The sequence below is a fragment of the Macrosteles quadrilineatus genome, unplaced genomic scaffold (genome assembly GCF_028750875.1).
Source record: "Macrosteles quadrilineatus isolate MER2022 unplaced genomic scaffold, UCM_ALF_1.0 Scaffold_8__2_contigs__length_117827958, whole genome shotgun sequence".
Classification (NCBI taxonomy): Eukaryota; Metazoa; Arthropoda; class Insecta; order Hemiptera; family Cicadellidae; genus Macrosteles; species Macrosteles quadrilineatus.
Window position 1 is genome coordinate 57297995 of NW_026542601.1, and position 21207 is coordinate 57319201.

General features: G+C 37.6%; 1 protein-coding gene across 2 annotated transcripts; it reads left to right on the plus strand.

The window, feature by feature from the left end:
* Window positions 1-750: 750 nt before the first annotated feature.
* LOC129000174 (EGF domain-specific O-linked N-acetylglucosamine transferase) lies at window positions 751-21004 on the plus strand. 2 transcript variants are annotated; one of them, XM_054427116.1, is made up of 10 exons: window positions 751-873; window positions 4170-4334; window positions 6606-6812; window positions 9616-9764; window positions 10535-10698; window positions 11355-11629; window positions 12558-12758; window positions 13299-13432; window positions 19592-19694; window positions 20147-21004. In XM_054427116.1, exons 2-10 carry the CDS (start codon window positions 4173-4175, stop codon window positions 20291-20293), a joined length of 1542 nt encoding a protein of 513 aa, XP_054283091.1. In that variant the 5' UTR covers window positions 751-873; window positions 4170-4172; the 3' UTR covers window positions 20294-21004. The 2 variants fall into 2 exon arrangements, with proteins under 2 accessions (XP_054283091.1, XP_054283092.1); XM_054427117.1 differs by lacking the exon at window positions 751-873 and adding an exon at window positions 874-979.
* The last annotated feature ends 203 nt before the right edge of the window (window positions 21005-21207 follow it).

Below are 21207 nucleotides of genomic sequence, written 5' to 3' on the forward strand. Positions count from 1 at the left end.
CAATGCTAGCGCCATGCGGCAGTACATAAGTACTTAGCGGCCGCTTTTCCGGTGATATACATAATAGTGGTCCGATCGTAATAAAAATTACATATTCTTTTTCAGGAGGAATTTCCGCACAATTTAAGTACCCACAACATGGGTTTTGGGCAAAAAAAGATTTTTCCCGTTTTTCTCATTTTTCCGGGAAAACGGGACTTTTCCGCAAAAAATTAATATCATTTTTGGAATCAGCACTAAAAAACGAACATATTAAAAAAAAAATTTTTTAGAGCGTTGACTGGAGGTCGACATAATTACCCCTTTGGCTGGACACCTCTGGCATAGACAAAACATCTATGCTCTGGCTAGAGAAACAAGTGAAACACAAACCTGTCTAGAAAAACATAATCAAATTTTTTGTATGCAGTTATTTTGAGGAAGTAGAACAGTAAATGCCAAGTTCAAATAAGCAGAGAAATGCAATTCACTATGATATCACACATTGGCAGGAATAAATAAATAAAAAAAATTTGTGAAATATAAAAAAATTTTGATGTATTATTATTATATTCAGTCAAAGGTGTCAGCTTATACAATGAATTAACGTGTATACGTATGCGCCGATGGGATTTTTAAAGTTTCTAGAGTGGATGCACTGAATGTCAACAGCGGCAGCAGCGGCAACTGGCAGAACTAACGAACAGTTCAACAACAGCTGTGTGTGTCTGCTCCTGCTGCTGAGTGAGTGTCAGCTGTTGGTTGTCAAGACTGTCAAGGTTGAGCTTGTCTTCTTTGTTTTTGTTGTTCCGGCGATCGTTGATAGAATTCAAAACAAACAAATACCGCAAGAAAACGAAGATAAAGGTTTCAAACGCTAGTCACTTTGGTCAGGTTAGTTGCTGTCACAGTTTTGGTATTATAACCTAGATGCAATAAGTTTTCTTTCTCTCAGAAGTTAATGTGGTTTGTTTATGATTCATCCAAAATTACGTAGCATGTAAGTTGTGGGTGTATGTAAGGTGGGAGTAGCCAAACATAACCTTTTTAGGAATGGATTTAGGTAACTCACACTACCTTAAATAATATGCCATTGTCAGTGAAATTAAGTAAAAGAAAAAGTTTAGGGAATTCACTTAAGATTTTGTTGTGGGAACCCTGAAATACTTGGGTAGGTAACCTACTCGGTAGGTCATGGGGAAGTGCCAGGAATCGAACCCGTTCCTCCCGCACCAAGTCTAACCTAGGTTATTCAGCAATTTCCTCCAAGATTGATTTAAGTCAGTATAAAATAGGTTTGTAATGTACCGTTACGTCGTCATTCCTAGACAACGTAAAGTAAATAAACCTAAATTAACTTATATTGCTAACTTGTGCTTGCAACATGCCCTTTTCGATAGGTAGTCTGAGTCATATCAAATAATGCCCTCATTTTTTTCATTTATAGAGTAAATGAGTTAGGTGCAAGATGTAAAAGATAATGCTGATCTAACCTACCTCAACCAGACAATTTAATAGGAATTTATAAATATGAACTTGTATTAAGTTATTGTCTATTATAGAATCAAATTCATATGATAACATCAGTCTAATTCATTTGTCAATCATGGGGGGGGGGGAGATGGGGATGCCACCTATGTGCGTATTTTAACCCAAGGATGAGTGTAGAATGGAGGCTGATGATCTGTGTCATTAATATCCCAAAATCGATACAATGGATTAATATGGAAAAAATCGACTATCTAAACCTAGCATAATAACTTAGAGGTCCGTCTTACATGGGCAGTAAACTGTTATTTTTTCGCCGATAAATCAAATTAAACTAAGCCTATTAAAGTTATATAAGAAACCCGACTTAAACTAGAAAATTCCTCAAACAACCTTGTCTTTAAATTTTATCTAGTTTTTAAGGACATTGCCTCCAACGCAGTGTTGCCAGGTGTACGATAATTATCGTATTTGTACAATTATTTTGCTCCTTCCCCATAAAAAATAATTTTGAAAAATTGTACGATAATTTTGACGTTGTGTAAGATTTTTTGTCATAATGTACGATTATTTTTTGGGGGCTAGAAAATAAACTATTTCATATTGATTATTATACATTTAAACACGTTTCCCACTTTTAATATATGGAAAAACGGTAACATCACTTCGTTGCTGTTCGATCTGGCAACCTTGCAAAGCCATCAGCTGTGTTAGAGAGGGCCCAATGGCTACCAACTTAAGTGTTTATAGGAGAATTTTGAGAGAAGTTGGCCGCCATTTGTACTAGGGGTAGATTACGTTGTACCTTCAATTAATTATTGTACTCAGTCAGTACATTGGCAGTAGGGGAATGAAATAAAGCAATGAGCTGGTTGATTTTTCCAGTTGAGAACCAAAATACAATCATTTTACAGCGTTTCAATTTTTTTCTAGCAGAGATGCAGATTCCGCGTGTGTGTGTGATAGTGTGCTGCCTCCGGTAGAATTTATATTTTTAATTTTTCTAGCTCAGTGGTAGGCTGGTAGAGCAAAAACGGTGGGCGGCAGAGACAAATAGAGTAAAATTTCGGCCATTCCATCATCGACTTGCTTGTTTTACATTATAATAATATTATTATAAAAGAAAATTGTGTGTACGATAATTTTGCCCCAAAAACTATAATTTTGGACTGCTTGTACGATAATTTTCGCCGGCGAATCTGGCAACACTGCTCCAACGGATGACTTTTCAACCCTTTAGATAAATTTGAATTTAGTATTTAGAGATTTCCTCTTTTAGCTCTAACACAAATTTAGGGGATAAATCTTGATTGAACAATATATAAAGTATGCTGATTTGTCACTGGTTTTTGGTTATGTTAATTTGTTGTTTGTATGGCTAGCAAGGCTCAATGAGTAAGGATGAAGTAGGCTAAACATCTCTTCCTTAAGTATTTAAGGATGAAATAGGCTACTACCCTTGCTTGCCTTACTAAGGCCACAGAAAACATACTACTATAACCCAGAATGCCAACCACATGGTAAAAAGCGTTAAGTAGGCCTACTTTAAGCACTCAGCATAGCAACGCTGGTGGGGCTGCCTACGAATTGACAGGCAAAGCTCTCTCAATGTACTTAATGCTTTTTACCATGCGTTTGGCATTCTGGGTTATAGTAGTATGTTTTCTGTGCTAAGGCTTAGTGAACACCTCATCATCTTGTGACATGATGATTTTTACCTTACCCCGTCTTGTTTTATTTTTGAAGTCACTGAGTTTAAGTGTTTTATGTCCATCCATTTCTCTAACATATTTTATTTTCTACGATTATGTTTTCTTTGGGATGGGAATTGACTGCAATTGAAATCCGTCGTCCATTAACATGTAGTCAGGCTTATGCAGATAATTTTTACTTCAGAATATACAGATGTGTATATAGAAAATGTGCTAGAGTGGTTGTGAGGGAGTTCACAGAAGGTCAAGTTTTCTCAACGAACCTGCCAGCGTGTGTTGATCAGTTTCCTTCGAGACAGTAATTAAGTTAGGATGAGACTACCAGTGTTTGCCTAGTTTTAGAGACTTGCCCTATCAGTGTGAACATCTCATGTTCAGTCACATTGAAATCCATTTAGATAAACTCCTCAAAATTTTGCCACTGACTTACATAAGAATGATGAACGGTCATTACCGGCGCACACCGTAAAAAATAATATATTACGTTACTAGTCCTGAAAATAAGTGTTTACCGGACGAGTGTGGTCGTTGAGATTACCATACGAGTCCGGTACACACATTTTGGACGAGTTACGTACGATAGTTTACGCCATACTACTAAATCCGTACAGATCCCTATATATTTCCACCAACTAAAGGACTCAAAATCACTAGTCATAACCTCTAAGAGAAGTTATGTTTTTGTTTATAACCACTCACTGCCACCTAAATACAGTATAATCAGCTGATTGGTGTCCGGTAAAACTCATTGCAGTACAGTAGAACGCAATAAAACCCCATTTGAATAAGCTGGCGGCAAACAGCTGTTTTCTGGACTAAATCCTTGCGTGGGAAGTTCGTCAAAATAATGTAGTGTGGTGTAAAAAAACATTTACGACAACCATCACATTCAATTTAGTATTTTATTGAGTTGTCTGAATAAAAATTATGCACTATTAATTGTTGTATTGTGTAACTATGTTTAAGTTATAAAACTAAGAATTTTTTCAGGCAATGGAGAGTTACATACTTTTTATATTTTTGATCTCGCTATATTATTGTTCTGGAACATATAACTACTCAGAGATAAATTTGGATCCCGATCATCTTCGATATTTTTTCAACATGTACAAAGAATTGGGTGAAGCTTGCATGAAGGATGATTGTCCTTTGAAGGTAAGTAAAATTTGACTCTAGTTTTAAAGATTTTGACCCTTCGTGTTGATTTTTTTATTAATAAACATAGAATAGGCCTACAAGAAATGTACTAGTGACCGGCAACCAGTTCTGGGGTACAGTCAATGGTAAGTTACAGCTCATTGAAGAGAAAGTGTTATTATCTAGTTGTGGAACAAATCTGTGGTTTCACACCTCACTGCCTCAGTTTCTTTCATACTTCCCATTTTCACTTGTGCAATTTACCATTGCTGTACCAGTACTTAAGACTTTCCGAGTAATAATTATGCTAGTAGGCTTTATAAAATCCGTCAAACACAATTTTGTGCTATAGTAATAGAAACATGAAACACGATTAGTTAACAACCTTCCTGTTTATCGTTTGTAGATATTTTTTAAGAAAAAACATATTAATGATGTGTCAATAATTAATCAACAAAAATAATTATCTTCAATTAGCTTTAAAGCTAGTTCTGAAACCATTATTACCATGTGTGTTTCCATCCTAAAACAAAAAGATGTATTCAATATTCTAATCAGGAAAATCTGGTGTCTAGTAAAAAGCACATAGGGCACTTATAGTTTTGTAGTCCGTTACAGTAGTAATAGGGAAACTCATTGTGTGCTCTTTACAAAATATTTCTCCTGAAAATGTAACAGTACTTAACGCATTTATTATAGTGATCTAGGTCTGCATACAAGTTGTCCTAATTAAAGTTTTGAGCATAATAATACTTTTTCTCATCAAATTGTGTGTATTTTGACCATGTTATCTAACTATGTTTAAACTTGGTAGGTACGTGAGACAACATTTATTGAAGCAAAAATAACTTAATAATGTATAGTATTCAGAAAATCAAAATTATTTTTTCAGCTGTTCATACTCTGTAAGCATCAATTCAATAGCCACTCGGACACAGGTATTGCTTGCATCCAGATCAGCACTTACATCATAGTTGTCTAACTGGTTGAATGTTATGCAGCTATCTCATTACATTCCCATGAACACTATCTCCCAGTTAGCAGGTTGTTCTGCTAGTGAAAGTAGTTACACTGCGATGTACAGTGTTTGAAAAACAAGCTTAGACTACACCTGAATTGTCAGTGTTAAGAATTTTTGTAATAGGCCTAGGCATACTTACAATAAACAAAATACTGCTCAGGATTGATTTGTAAACTTGCAACTAGTAAGATTTTTGACAATTTGTTTTCCAAATGTTGTAATCTTTATCCCTCTTTTAGCGAATTTCCCATTTAGGAATAAGCTAATAGCGTAGGTCTCATGGTAAGACCTGAACCCAGGACCGATTTACTTTTTCGTTTTGAGGTCCCCAGAGGCCAAAAACACCACCCGTTCAAATTAATATATATTATAAAAATATTTATATATGTGTCCGTTTGCATGATAACTTGAGCAAAAATTATCTGATTTTGGTGAAATTCGGTATAAACATGTAAACCTACATTTATTCAAACGAGTTCGTGAACCAGCATGATTGGACTATGGGAACAGAGTTTATGGGGTTTTTTTTCAACAAAAACATAACATTTTGCAATTTCTAAACCATTTTGTAGAGCTTTAAAAAGTAAATAATTTAGTATATTAATTCGCTGTTGTAAGCCTCCCAGTTATGGAGAAAATTAAAAAAAAGTGTAAATTTAAAATTTCCATGTTATTTTTATGGAGAAAATTAAAACTGTCGTAGTTTACTTGTTTATGGATATAATGTTGATAAAAGCTAGCAAATTAATTTATTTCATCCTATACTATTGACGTTTGGTCAAAAAACATTGTTTACCTTCCCTGTAGCAGCAAACCTAAGCACTCGTGTTAATGTTATTTAAATTTGGAATAAATGCCTCTCAATCGGACAAGTAGAAATTCGCTTAGTCTGCAGGTTTGCTGCGGCGGGGGTACTTAATTATTAAGGTTTTGTAAAAATTAGTTGTTGAGGCAATTTCTTAACCATTTTTTTTTTGTAATAGCCTAAATTTTAGGATTGGAAAACCAAATTTGTAGACTAGGACTAGGCTGTTGTATAACTCTACAGAAATAGTATAAATTTAAAGGAAGTAGCAAATCTTGGTCTGAGGATGGATTAGTTTTTATTTAATGTATGTATGTAAAATGCTGAAACCAATTTTGTGTAGAAGTTGTTATACTCACAGGTGGTTGTACCTCATTTCCACTGGATAAATTTGGTTAAAGATAAAATAGCTTTTTACAGTCTTAGTCTTATTTCACCTATTAAAAGAGTGTAAATCCTGCAGGAATATGTGGGGAGACCCGGCTGTTGGGGATATGAAGGTGTTTGTCCACAAAATGACACTTATTCAGTCCCCTCGTGTCCAGGGGATCACAAAGGATGGGTCCCAAGCAAGAAAGACCAGATACAGACGTTTTACACTCAAGGAGACTTCGGTTACATCGCTGAACAGCAGAAAGAACTGATGGTGATATGTGAGCCAAATTTCCTTGTAAGCAACTTAATTTGTGTAGGCTATATAAAAACATATTTTATATGATACCTTACGGTAGAGTTTATCTTATACTTTATACTTTCTTATGAAATGGCGACCATACAAAGTAGGTATTTTAAGCCAAGTATGAATGGGGATGAGTGTAGCATGAGTGGCGCGATGTTGTAGTCTTGTTAGTGACTAAGGCCGACATTCCATAGACACAGCTGTTAATTAATAGCCCATACAGCTAATGGCAACTAAGGGACCTACAGTTTATAGTGGAATCAGAACCACATTTTGGCCTTGGTATATACAAATTTGTCTAATTATCAGGATAGTACTGCGGATAGTTGTAGTACTCACCCGTGCGGACATTAATCCACACCAGGGAGTATCGCATCCACAGTGCATGCCTATAAATATCCACAATTCGTGACCTCCTAGTAGCTGGATTACAGGACGACGCCACATCTCCCAGTCAAATCAATGACCAGATTATATAAATATCCTAAATAATATTTTAGCCTGGGATCGCAGGTTGAACATACTTGCAACTGCATCTTTCTACTTACTGTAGTAATCTTTGAGAGCCAAAAGGATATTGTATTTGTTATGCCAAGTAGATGGCTTTTGAACCAAATTGAAATGTGTTATTTCTGCACGAGCAAAAGAGAGCAATATTCAGTCTAAAGCAGCAGCAGGGCTGTATTTCACTAATGGCAGACATGGCGGCTGGGGGCCTCACTTGGGGCACCAAATTTTTTTGTTGATACATTTGTTTCACCGATAATCTGTTTAGCCGCGAACGTGGGAGACGTTGATGAAATCTGTCCAACCAGAAAAGATCTTCACTATATTGCAGTTAAGGTAGGTGTTCTCACTATTCATCCGCGATTGTGGAAGATGTCCAGGATTTTATCGTGACCGCGGGAGTTGACGTTAATGTCCCTGCAAACTCGGAAAATCTTCACAATTTTGTCTTGATCGAAGGAGACGGAGATTATGTCTCTGCGCTCACGCAAGATGTAGACTATTTCTCTGCGGCCACATGAGTTGTTCATGATTCCATCCCGATTGCAGAAGACTAAGATGATGTCTCCGCAATAACGCATGATGTTCACTGTTTTATCGGGAACATAGAAGATGTTCACGATCTTTCCGTGACCACGTCAGATGTCTATGATTTTACTGTGACCACAGAAGACACCTAAAATTTGGCCGTGATAACAGATTTTGTATAAACCGTTTATAGTAGGCCTATATCAATTTACATATTTTTAATTGATTATTTCCAAATCCACCCGATTTTTATCCGATGCCCAAAGATCAAAATTGTTGACTCAAACCTAAATAAATTAAAAATTTATGGCCCTGACCTAAGACCCCTAGTATTATTATTAAAAAAAATTAATAGACCTGTTTATTAGCTGGGGTAGCGGATTTCTACCCCGGGATATTTACCCCCATGAAAAAACGCCTACGTCATTTTGACGTCACGAGGGGCGGGGCCTATACACGATCGAGAAACAGCCCGCGACTGGAAATCTACCCCCGGACATCTACCCCCGGACATCTACCCCCAGACATCTACCCCCGGACATCTACCCCCGGAAATCTACCCCCGGAAATCTACCCCTGTGGTCAGCTACGCTACGTATCAGCCAAGATGCATTGTTGTAATTGATTTTATTAATTGGTTTATGTAAATAAACGGCTCTTCGGTTATTCATTAGCTTCTAATATCCAGTAAAAAGCATACGATTTGCCGTTGTCATGTTTAACATGTACATCGAATAGGTACAGTATTTTACATATTTGATTTACGTAGCTAAATAAGGTTAGAACAAATAACATTTATCTTATGTTATTGGAATTAAAACAACTACAAGATTATGCAGTTTTAAAAAACTAGGTATTCTGAAATCAATATGTTTTTTTTTTATATGCTATTATGAATATGCTTTCTTATTATTTACTTTAAAATATATTTGATGATATCATCGTTTTGGTGACACACCTTTTGCGTTGACTGTTGTGGTTGGCAACGACTTGGGGTATATTATTGCCCAAGAAGAATAAAGTATTTTTTGAGTTTTCGTTTTACAAGAAAAAAAAATTTGCATAATAAGCTAATGAATAGCCGAAGAGCTGTTGACTTACATAAACCAATTAATGAAATCAATTACAACAATGCATCTTGGCCGATACGTAGCGTAGCTGACCATGGGGGTAGATTTCCGGGGGTAGATGTCCGGGGGTAGATGTCTGGGGGTAGATGTCCGGGGGTAGATTTCCAGTCGCGGGCTGTTTCTCGACCGTGTATAGGCCCCGCCCCTCGTGACGTCAAAATGACGTAGGCGTTTTTTCATGGGGGTAAATATCCGGGGGTAGAATTCCGGCGACCCTATTAGCTACAGGTAGTCTCCTAGGTATTTCTACCAATTGGATTGTTGTAAACAAAAGGTCAATTCATCAAGTTGAAGCAATACCACGTGGATTTCAAAACCCATTAGTTTAAACCTTTGAAGAATCAGTATATAGAGAGGGGCCTCTCTGGTGAGGGCCTTTTGGGGCCTCATAGATTCTAAATACGGCCCTGAGCAGCAGACCTTGATAATCTTGACAAATTGGTTTAAAAAACTGGCATAAACTTAATCCACAGTACCTTGCTATTTTTGTAGTATTTAAGCTATTCTGAAGAAAAAAAAACTGCCTGTTTTTTATGGTGCTCCGCAATGTGTTTTCTTTCTGGTTCTAACTAGACAAGTCCTTTGTATTTTTAACACATCCTTATGTTAAATTTTTTTCTGCTTTCCAGAGTGATTCCTCCCTGATGTGTTCTAAACATCTGCGTTACTGTCAGGGAAGAAATATAATGGTTGATTTCAGAGATTTAATCAACAGAAAAGAGCCTATCAGATATAAAATGGACGTACTTAAAGAAGGTGAAATTGGAGGCTTCTGCAAGTAAGCTATCATGTTGTTTTTTGAATTAATGTAGTTGTGAGTTTAAAAATTCAAGGTTTATAGAAGTGAAAGGAAGTGATTTTAATTACAAAACTTAACAAAGTTGTCATAATCAAATAGTTTATTTGTTATAAAACCCTTTAGCTCTTGATTTGATTATTTAATATCTGCCTTGACATTTGGACACATAATCTTCTTGGTTATTGTTTTGCAGTGGACCAATGATGGTTGGTACGCTTTAACTTTACGTTCTTCAATAAGCTTAGTCACTCTCAATTGATAGGAAATTGTTAGTTTGCTTTAGCCTGCACCTACAAGGGCATTAAAACTTTAGCCTATGTTTCATTGTAGGCCTAAGACTACTGTTTTAAAATCGTCTTTAGTTACTTTTAGTTGTTTCCTCAATCAGCCTTCAGTCTCTATGTTAAACATAAATGTTTGTAGATTTATTCATTTACCACACTAGTTTATAACGTTCTAGCCTATCAAACTAATTGTTCAGAGGATAGTAGAATCTAATAGACCACATTTGGACTTTCAAACCACAATCTGAATCCACTCTTGTTCAGAGTCCTGGACTCAAGAACAAACTTGGACATACAACCAATAAATAAGGCTAAAATAGCTTCTGTTTCATCTTAGTAACAATGTAGCAACATTGTAACTTTCAAATCCCAATCAAAAAAGCACACTGGGACAACACTAAAGCTTTGTTTTGTTTAATTTACTGTGATATTGAGCCAATGGTCAACAACGCAATGTTTTTGCAGGTTGCACAGGGAGCGGTTAACAGAGGAGTGTGACCACATCAGTCCGCTACAGTCGTGGGGACCGGAACTGAGGTACTTCACTGAGCTGCCTCATCGACCAATAGATACGGAGGAGTGTGATGTCGTCATTGACAAGCCGACCTACTTCATGAAGATCGATGCTAGTGAGTCACTCAGTTGATTACATTTTGGAGAACTCATCTAATCACAATCTGGGTAAACACACACAGGAGACTTTGGGATTGACACACAATAAGAAACTTGTGATGTCAATGGGATCTGAAAACACTTCACAAATCCGCCCATAATAGCAACTTCACTTTTACAGCAGCACCTCAATGTCCATTAACTTTGATTTACTTGGACTAATAATTATTTTGTTGGCCCTTGAAGTAGTTTATAAATACGAGGTAAGGTTAGGTTGGGTTTTTTAGGTTATGTTATAACTGAATAACAAGACAGTAACAGCATTACTTCCAATAAAGTAGATTTACTTCAATATTTGACATGATGATCTGTAAATTTAGAGATTTGCATCGGTGTTTATGTTAATGTCTTTACATTTATCAAAGTCTTCAATCCCAAATCCTCCTGTGGGTTTCACGGTGGGTTTCAATTTGTCACGGGTCTCTTGGGGAAGTTATCCAAGTCCCGCTGTATTAAAAAATTTGAGACTAAATCTCTATCTAGTTAGTGTTCCTCCTTCTAGAGTCATGAACTTTATGATCTTAGATTCTAAACCCAACTTTTATATATACCGTATATTCTACTAGATCGATTAATAATAATACAGTTTTAACTGCTGAAACGGTTGTTGCAGCAGTCAACATGTACCATCACTTCTGTGACTTCTTCAACCTTTACGCATCTCAACACGTGAAGCTACATGACTGGACAACGTTCTCCACCGATGTACACGTCCTCATCTGGGAATCGTTCACCTACATGTCAAACTTCAACCCAGTGTGGAAGGCCTTCACTAGGCACCCTATATGGGATTTGAAAACATTCACGGGGAAAAGGGTTTGCTTTCGCAATCTGATTTTCCCGTTACTTCCCAGAATGATTTTTGGTCTTTACTACAACACGCCACTGGTAAGTTGTAGTGAGTGATGTGTAAGAAATGCTTGATTTATAACAGTTGAAAGGAGCACGCAAAGAAATTTTCTTCTGTAGTGTCAAACCAGTATCTTGTTTCTGTGTTCAAAGGAAAGGGCCCTCATTCACTAACAACAAGTTAATTAAAAACACTTTAAAACATGCTTTTGCAGTCTAAAAGCCAGAATAATCTTTAAAATCGTTCAAAACCTACTTGTTTGACATCACTAATATCTGTTTGAACTCTTACAGAGAAAATTTAATTTTAAATTTCTGTTTTTCTCTGGGGGGAATTGGCCCATAAAAGTAGAGGTGCCAGAGAACTAAATCCTACTGAGAAATACAACTCCTATTCTATTATTTTGATTATTTAGGCTTATGAACTCAGGAATTTATGAATTCAACTGAGACTTTTTAACTGATGAAATAAGAAGTATAAAAATTGTTGCATGGAAATTTGTTGTGTTAGTTTATTTTGAAATGGTTCACGACGGTATAATAAAGGTAACATATAAAGGTTTTGAAACAAATGCTCCATAGCTCTCTTTTAAACCAGATTTTTCAGAGAATGTTTAGTGTTGAATTTCAAATACACAATTATAGCGAGTAAACATTTTATTGCTTGAAATAAATAGAAGAGATTCGATTTGTACAACACTTAACACACCAGGGTGTGTATTTTAAGGCTAAGATGATTGAGTGAGATGACAGCTTTTTTACTGACTATGATCAGCTGGTTCTTCAGCCAAGTGAATGATCAAGGACAGCTGGGTACAGTTGTGAACCATTGATAAGATTTTGACTTCACTCATGATCGAACTGGCAACCTACTGACTACTAGGTAAGCACTCAAACCACTCAGCTACGGAGCTTTACTCATATTGTGTAAAATTTCAGTAAACAAAATCTTTTCCCATGTATACAGATTTGGGGCTGTGAGCGCAGTGGACTGTTCCACGCGTTCTCCCGTCACGTGCTGCATCGTTTACAAGTCCCGGAACATCCAAGGACCTCCTCTGCTGTGAAGATCACTCTTCTGTCCAGGGAGTCTGCATACAGGAACATACTGAATGAGCAGGAACTGTTGTCAGCACTACAGGCCAACCCTGACTATCAAGTACAGCGGGTGTGTATCAATTAATATCATGCAAATACTCTTTTAAAGGAATACGCTTTTTTCTTAGTCTTTTATACAACATTTTGAAATACCCATAAAGAATCAAAAAGAATCAGTACTAAAGTATAACTAGTAGTAGTAGTGATTAGTGAATAATAAAACCTTCAAATTTGCAGGAAATTGTGGCAGTAGAATTATTAATTTAACATTGTAAGTCTTAATGTTTGTGTTTGTGCAGATGTTCCTAATGCCAAGGTAAGTACAATGCCAAGGTCCAACAGTATTTGGGAGCCCTAGACTAGGATCCGTAAGTGTTTCTGAATGCAGGATGAGAATACACCTGTATTGTCCAACAACATGTGTGACTTTGACTTAAAACACCAGATGTAAACCTGCAATACATACAAATATTGAAATACCCTAGCCTTGCAGCCGATTGTCGTCATTTCACAGGAGTGTTTTTATGAGTTATGTAAAGCCTTTATCACTTCTGCCACCATTCTTCAAAACATATTATATTTAGGGATTAATTTTTACGGTTATGTCTAGGTTGTTTACAACAGACACATGGACTTCCAACAACAGCTGGAGTTGACCCGCAATAGTGATATCTTCGTAGGCATCCATGGTGCAGGACTGACACACCTGTTGTTCCTACCTGACTGGGCTGTTGTATTTGAGTTGTAAGTAGAGGTGCTTTAGTTTTAAGCTGGGTTTTCCTAGGCGCGGAGAGAGGAACGCGGAGAGCGGACTCAGCTTGTCTTAGGTAATTTAATGTTACTGTTTTCCTAGCAGCGGAGTGGACCGCCACGGGCCGAGCGGAACTCCCTTCTCCGCGTTCTGTTTTCTAGTCGCGGGGCGCGGAGAGAGGGACACGGAGAGCCGGATTAGTTTTTAATTGAATTGTAATGTTTTTCTAGAGGCCGAAAATATTTTTGACTTCCATCTTTATATACGTGAAGGTGATTTCTACGAAACACTACTCCTTTGTTAATAATGGACGGATTTTTACAAACGATGTGTCATGTGTCAAAATTATGTTCTTTTTTTGTGTGTAGACGCCCCCTTTCACCAATTCATGTAATAAAAGTCCTCGGGCTTTGCCCCACAGGCCATCAAAATACCAATGTATTTCTTATGAAGAAAAGATTATGTTTACTTAAACAAATAATTTGTATTAATTACATCTGTTCATAGGAAACACATGATACACACAAGAGCGTTCGTTTTCAGAGTGAGTTCATTTTCAATTTCGATAACTGTAGTGGAGTGATTGATTACACATTATCTTTGAGTTGACTCTTTTAAGTCATCGGAAATTATGATTGATATTCGTTTTGAAATAACGCCTGAAACACTTTGCAATTTTTCGAATTCGAGCAACATTTGCACTAGTATATTAAATTATTGTTTTTTTAAGCTCTACAAAATTTTTTGGAAAGAAATAGGCAAACGTTATGTTTCAGGGGTCAAAAATGGGTAGGGCCTATAACCAATTTTTACTCCATAAATTCCCATTCCCATAGTCTGATCATGCTGGTTTGCGAAGAATAAATGTAACTTTACACATATGGATTAAATTTTATCAGAATCATAAAATCGGTCCCGGACCCTGGTCTTACCACGAGACCTACGGTAATGAATTATTCACTTTATGAGAAGTTTTCTAAAACATCATTTTTTTTTTTCATATACTGTAATTACAAATAATTGAAAATCACTGCTAGTGAATCGCAATGAAAAAATAGATTGTTTGGAATTCTACTCCCTCTACATGTACCATTGTGAGATACATGACTGCATTCATGGAGATAAACATCTAATCCCTTACCATTTCCTTTTGTAACATGTGTTGCAACACAATTAAAAATTGTATTTCAAATTGAACTTCAAAGTTATATTTGCAAATTTTATTCAAGATTTGAAACATAAATTAAATTTTATTAATGAATATTTTTTACCCTTATCAGAGAAAACATGTATAATGCTTAACATCACCAACACTTAACTTTAGACTTGTTAAAATTTTAAAGTGGTTTTAAATGCAATGTATTTGTATGTTGCTTTTATAAATGTTTCCATAGAAACATTAAATCACTTCATTGAAAACTCTCAAACAATCAACAGCACCAACAATTATCTTAGTAAGTCTTCTTTTTTTGTCAATTAGTATACCATGAGTCGCGTTCGTAAGGTGGTGGTAGGTGTGGGCGTAGGGATCACTGAAGGATGGGTAGTGAGGAAAGTATTCGGGGGGCCGCCTCCGCCACCTTTTGGAGGTGTCGGAGTGTTGGTTCCGCGAGTACTTGAACCACTACCTTCCGACAGTTTCCCTACTCCTGCACCTCCACCATCTTGGGGGTGGGGCTCCTGGTAGGAAGTAAAGAAGGTGCTAGACGGGGACAAACCACAGAGCAAAGAATAATAAGGACAAACACAAATGAAAAACATAAGGAGGCTGCAAACATCCAAAGCCAGGCCTAGGATACGACCTTGAACCCATCACAAGCTCTAAAAGATGGGGGTAAATTCTGAAACACCATCTAGGAGTTGAAACAAAAAGGATAGCTAGCGGCAAACAAGATAGGCTAGCAGATAGGCTACCAACAAACCAGATGGGCTAGCAGATAGGCTACCAACAAACCAGATGGGCTAGCAGCAAATCAGATAGTCTAGCATCAAACCAGATAGGCTAGCAGCAAACCAGATGGTCTAGCAGCAGCAAACCAGATAGGCTAGCATCAAACCAGATAGGCTAGCATCAAACCAGATGGTCTAGCAGCAGCAAACCAGATAGGCTAGCATCAAACCAGATAGGCTAGCATCAAACCAGATAGGCTCGCTACAAACCAGATAGGCTAGCAGCAAACCAGATGGTCTAGCAGCATCAGACCAAGATAGGCTAGCAGCAAACCAGATAGGCTAGCAGCAAACTATACCATGGGAAAACCTTTATGAAGGACTGACTGGTCAAGGCCAACTCGATGAGGGAAATCAAGTGCGGGATGTTGAACAAACAGAGGAAACCAAAGACTTCGAGGTTGGAATTTTAATACCCAAAGGAATGTCTAGTGGAGATTCTTAGCTTTGCTGTAGAGTAACCAATAAATATTCCCTTCAATGAACTACATATTTTATTTTTATTTTTGAAGTAGACATAGGTTAAGGGCTTCTTTCAAAAAAAGGCAATAGAAATGTTTTGTGGATTATCTGAGCATCGTCAACACTTTTAAAATGTGTTTTACAGGTTATGACAAGCTGTAAATATTGAACCATGACCATAATATTCTGTTCTTAAAATAAATAGGACTGGTATTGTTTATTATTTGTTATTTTACTGAGCAGTATGGTAGTCCTATTAAATTGCGTAAAGCTGGGTAAATAATGTCAAAGATACAAATATTGTTTAAAAAAAACTGCGGATACCTGGGTATATATATTTATTTTCTGCCATATTTTATGGACATATTTCTTTATTTTGGTATGAGGAATTGTATCCCTTTGATTTGAATCGTTTTTCTCAAACACCCTGTGTCAGATTGTACACGTGTTTTGGTCTCTGGAGTCTTAAAAAAAGACAAAGGTAAATCGGAGACGTGTTTAGGTTTTACTATGTGACCTACTAACAGCAATAGCATATTTCCTATATTGGAAATTCTCTGATTAGAATATTTGGATGAACGTCATTGACCAAAGACTACTACTGCTCTCCTCAACTCGAGCAAAGTGTGGTCGATAGGTACTTTGATAAATTAATGTACAGAGACCCGGCCAGTCCGCCAGCGGTCAGCGGACTTCTCTGCTCTTGGCCTCTAGAAATACATTACCATTCAATTAAAAACTAATTCGGCTCTCCGTGTTCCTCTCTCCGCGTCCCGCGACTAGAAAACCGAACGCGGAGAAGCGAGCTCCGCTCGGCCCGTGGTGGTCCACTCCGCTGCTAGGAAAACAGTAACATTAAATTACCTAAGACAAGCTGAGTCCGCTCTCCGCGTTCCTCTCTCCGCTCGCCGACTCCGCGCCTAGGAAAACCCAGCTTTAGATGAAGTAGGCTACTTTATTGAAGGATATTGGATGTTGAAACAACAATGCAATCTGGCTAAATTGTTTTTGTTGCAAGAACCATTTTAAACTGATTCATTAGTTCCAAGTTAAACCTGTTATGAATAGCTATAACTATATGTAATATTTTAAAAGAAAGCCATGTGGCTTGTTGGATTTTTTTTTACACGTTGACTGCGTGTGCCGACTTTAGTCGGCGTCGCCAGCGCTCCCAGGTGGCGCGCGCCGACTAAAGTCGGCATCAGACCAACAGAAATATATTGAGTCAGTGTGAGCTTAGCCTCAGACGGAGACGTTATAATCGTTGCCAGCCTGCCAGCTTAGAATGCGAGCTTTACTTTGGTGTAGGTTGGTACTAAAATTTCCCGTAAAATCCTGTCTGGCAATGCTTTTGTCCCGGTTTCGGGGATTTTTTCTCTTCAACCCACATTACAAAGACACTGGATACGGATCCATGCAGTGCTGCTACCTTTGGGTGTTTCGGTGAACTACATCCACTCTCGGGGTAACGCAGCACAGTCACCACTGCTCTTTTGTGATTCGTCAGACTGAAATATTTGAATGCCAATTGCGTTCGCTGATTCGGTTGCGCGCCGGGGCTTCGCCCGCCACTGGGGAGCGCCTGTAAAGTCAGCGCGCGCAGTCAACGTGTTAAGTAATAGAATTCAGGTAGCCTAGCTTACTTGGAAAAGTTTGAATAAAGGGGCTATGGATTTTATCTTCTCCCTATATTATTAACAGTAGGACAATACATCAGTTTTATGTTTAGTGATCTTTTATTCATGTTAACCCGCCTACTCTATTTTTCTAGGGTTAGTTAGTTGAACTCCATTGTTTTCCATACTAATTTGTATCGACCAAAAACCCGTCGAGGGGTAAAAATCCATTTTTTTAAGTTTTATTTAAAATTATAACATTCTAAGTTCGGGGTAAACCGCGCCCCCGTTGGCAACGTCATTAAAGGAGCAGGACAAGAGGGGTTCGACGTCATCGTAGAGGGGAGGATGCTAATTAGCTACCCTGCCGCCAGGGGCAGTGGCAAAGAGGGGCCAGAGGACCAGAGCTCAAGATCAGTTGTCCACCTGCTACCGAACCGTCAATACGCTTGCTGTTTGGATAAAAAACCCAGCAGTCTAGATTTTGATTATTTTGGTGAGTTAAAGATTTCCCCCGCTTGCTGGTGGAGTCCTAAGGTGTTAGGCTTAGTGTGCTACCAATTTTATTTTGTTTAATCAAATTTTTGAAGAAGTATTGTTATTTTTATTTTTTTGTGCGTAACCACGCGTCACGCTTGTCCTGCACACTTTTTCTAGCAGGAGCACACATCCATTTACTCCGACCAGCTTCGGAATTCATTTAAGCTGCCAGAACAGTATACAAAGAATTAATTCAAGTACCCGAGCAGGCTTTCGTTAATTTAATTTAAAAAACGCTGTATCGACTCTGGTGTTCGACCGAGTTAATTTTTCCCGACACGTTTACTTTGGTGTTATACAAGTACAACGAACGATTCACGCTTTATTTAAGTTTCTCAATTAATTACATTACATCCGCGTTCACGATAGTTTATTCAAATTTCTAAATTTAGCTTCACATATTTTCCGAGTGGCTATGATAAGTACTAGTTAAAGGTAAGCTAATCATTGTTAGCATTGTTGTAATAATAATTATTCTGAGCCAATAAACTCGAAACGACAATTAATTAACGAACACATTAGAATCCTGGACTATTTCATCGTAGGCTAGGCTATCTGGAAAAATTTTAAGGTGTGACTAATTTCTTTTGAGACGACTATGACACTTTATTTCAATAAGCCCCGATTATAAAATCTAATTATGTCTCTCTCTCTATCTACCCGAAATTTTCGTCATAATTTTCTATACTATAATTTTTTTAGGTACAATCAATTGTCTAATAATTTTTATATTCCCTTATGTTGCTGATGCTGATAAATAGAAGTTTATCGGTCAAATTCTGAGAAAGTCAGTATTTTTTGCAGGTTAAAACTTTTACCCAGATGGTATTCATCTTTAGTAAAAAAAATCAATTATACTGGTTTGAAAGGACTTATAAACAAATGACTATGATCAGACAAAGCTACACAAGACAACTTGCTACTTTTCACACTAATCCTCCTTTCATATTCAGGGTGTCCAACGACCGGAAATTATGCGTGAATTATTTATTACCATGAAAAAACCGGGGATTAAGTAGGAATTTTAAAATGTTACCAGGATAGCCTGGTTTTAGCCTGAGTTCGATTGTTAACGTATTCCGCAGTCACAGCAAAATCAAGAACATCTTCCACGGTCATAGCAAAATCATGGTCATCTTGATGTAACGGCAAAATCTTGAACATCTACCACAGTCACGGTAAAGTAGGGAACATCTTCCACAGTCACGGCGAGATCATCGTCTCCTATAAATGTGACAGTTTTGTCAATTTTTGATCACACATCTTCTCAGTCTCGGAAACATGCTCTCTGCTTGGCTAGACTCCACCCGAGCTTGGCCCCATAATCATTCGTACCAATCCCTCAAGCCAACTGTTAGCCTGATCTGATTCGCAAATATCAAAGACATGCAGACTCCTCGTAATAAGGTTCACTTGCCTATCGGGACACCAGGTTTAACTGCTGGGAAAACGAGGGAAATGTGTGATTTTCTTCTAGGAGTTCTGTGAACACCTTGATTTTAGTTTGAAACAGCTCCCTTTCCCACCATCTTATTTACAAATATGGTACTACGGTTATGGTTAAGACTGTTACGTGATTTTCAGATATAACTGTGAGGACGAGAGTTGTTACTTAGACCTAGCAAGGTTACGAGGAGTCAAGTACATCACCTGGGAGAACAAGGAGAAACTGTGGCAAGAAGATGAGGTGAGTAGTAGGGTGGTACTGTATTATTACTTCATGATGGAATATCTGCAAAACCACAAATATTTGGTAAAAGGTTTAATGCTCTGGTCTCAGTGGTGTCGTATTTTAAGCATCACAGGAACATTGAAGGTAGTTTGGTATGATGACAATTGATGTTGTTTGGATATTTTAAAGTGGCTTAAAACTGTACGACCATATAGAAAGTTTGTATTTTCCTGCTCAAATACTAAGACTTGACATTTCTGCCTTTATTTAGCCAAATGATGTGTTAAGGTAGTATGTTATCTCCATTAACGTTGACTTGGCCCGTAAATACTACCCTTAAGAGCCTTTTAACCATTAAATTTAAGCAATTTTCTGTAAACGTTGGGACAAATTAAAATTGGCTGTTATCCAACCACACCCTAAGATATTTCTTTCCCTTTTTATAAAATTTATTTTTTTCTCTTTAGGGTCACCACCCGGATGGTGGAGCTCATGCTAAGTTCACTAACTACAAATTCGATGTGGATGAATTCCTGAGGCTCGTGTCTCTCGGAGCTGAGCACGTCCGTAACCACACGAGCTTCCCTGCTAGGATATCCCATGATGAGCTGTAACACCTGAGCTTGAGGAGTACAATCTAGTCGACAACGGGTTCCAGGGTATCTCAAGTTCCTTCCACTCCTGGGAATGGAAGCATGAGGCGCAGAAAATGGGCAATCACAGGACACAAGTGTAGTTGTTGGAGTGGATGAGATGTCGTAGTTAACCCCTCCAATGTGTAGAACCTAGACACTGCATTGATACATTGGCTCCGTATGAGCTTGTCCTGTGATTGCCCATTCCGTATCATTAAGTTAACTTATTGAGAAAGAAAAGTTAAACTAGACTGAGATCCTGCTTACTACTAATTTTGCTACAACATATTGAGATAGAAAACTTTACAAAAAGTTAAATATCCGAGTTGTGTTGTAGGTACAATTATTTGGTTGGTTATTACTGTGAGAATCTCATCGTATAGAGGTATTAAAAAGTGCCAATTTTTAACCATTGAACAGGCAGACATGGTTTTGTGTGGTACAGACATATTTAAACATTTTACCCTGTATTGCTGGTAATTAAACACAATACAAATTACATTAAACACAGTTTTACCATAACCAACGACAACTGTCCATATAGACCATGAGTAGGCGTACCGACCCGATAAAACCGGCACGTGACACCCCTAGGTAAACCAGCTGTGTACGTATACAAGTAAGGTTATATCAGTTGACGGGATCAGCTGATTTACCTAGGGGTGTCACGTGCCGGATTTACCGGGTCGGTACGCCTACTACCATGTGATTTGATTTGCAAATATTTGTTATTGTGCCCAAGACAAAGGAAAAGTAACCGATTTTTAATTGGCTACAGGAAGGGTAAATGTGTGGGACAAAATGTGGGTGGTCACACAAACAGTTCAATCCCAAAAAAGGTAGCAGAATACCTTAAGTTAGATGAACCGGAGCGCTATACTGGACACACCTTC

Bases quoted from the DNA above. Each gene is read 5' to 3' on its own strand.
- LOC129000174 (XM_054427116.1), top strand. From the start codon at position 4,173: ATGGAGAGTTACATACTTTTTATATTTTTGATCTCGCTATATTATTGT. The intron at 10,699-11,354 runs GTGAGTCACTCA...CGGTTGTTGCAG, and splicing joins CTTCATGAAGATCGATGCTA to CAGTCAACATGTACCATCAC. The intron at 13,433-19,591 runs GTAAGTAGAGGT...CGTGATTTTCAG, and splicing joins TGGGCTGTTGTATTTGAGTT to ATATAACTGTGAGGACGAGA.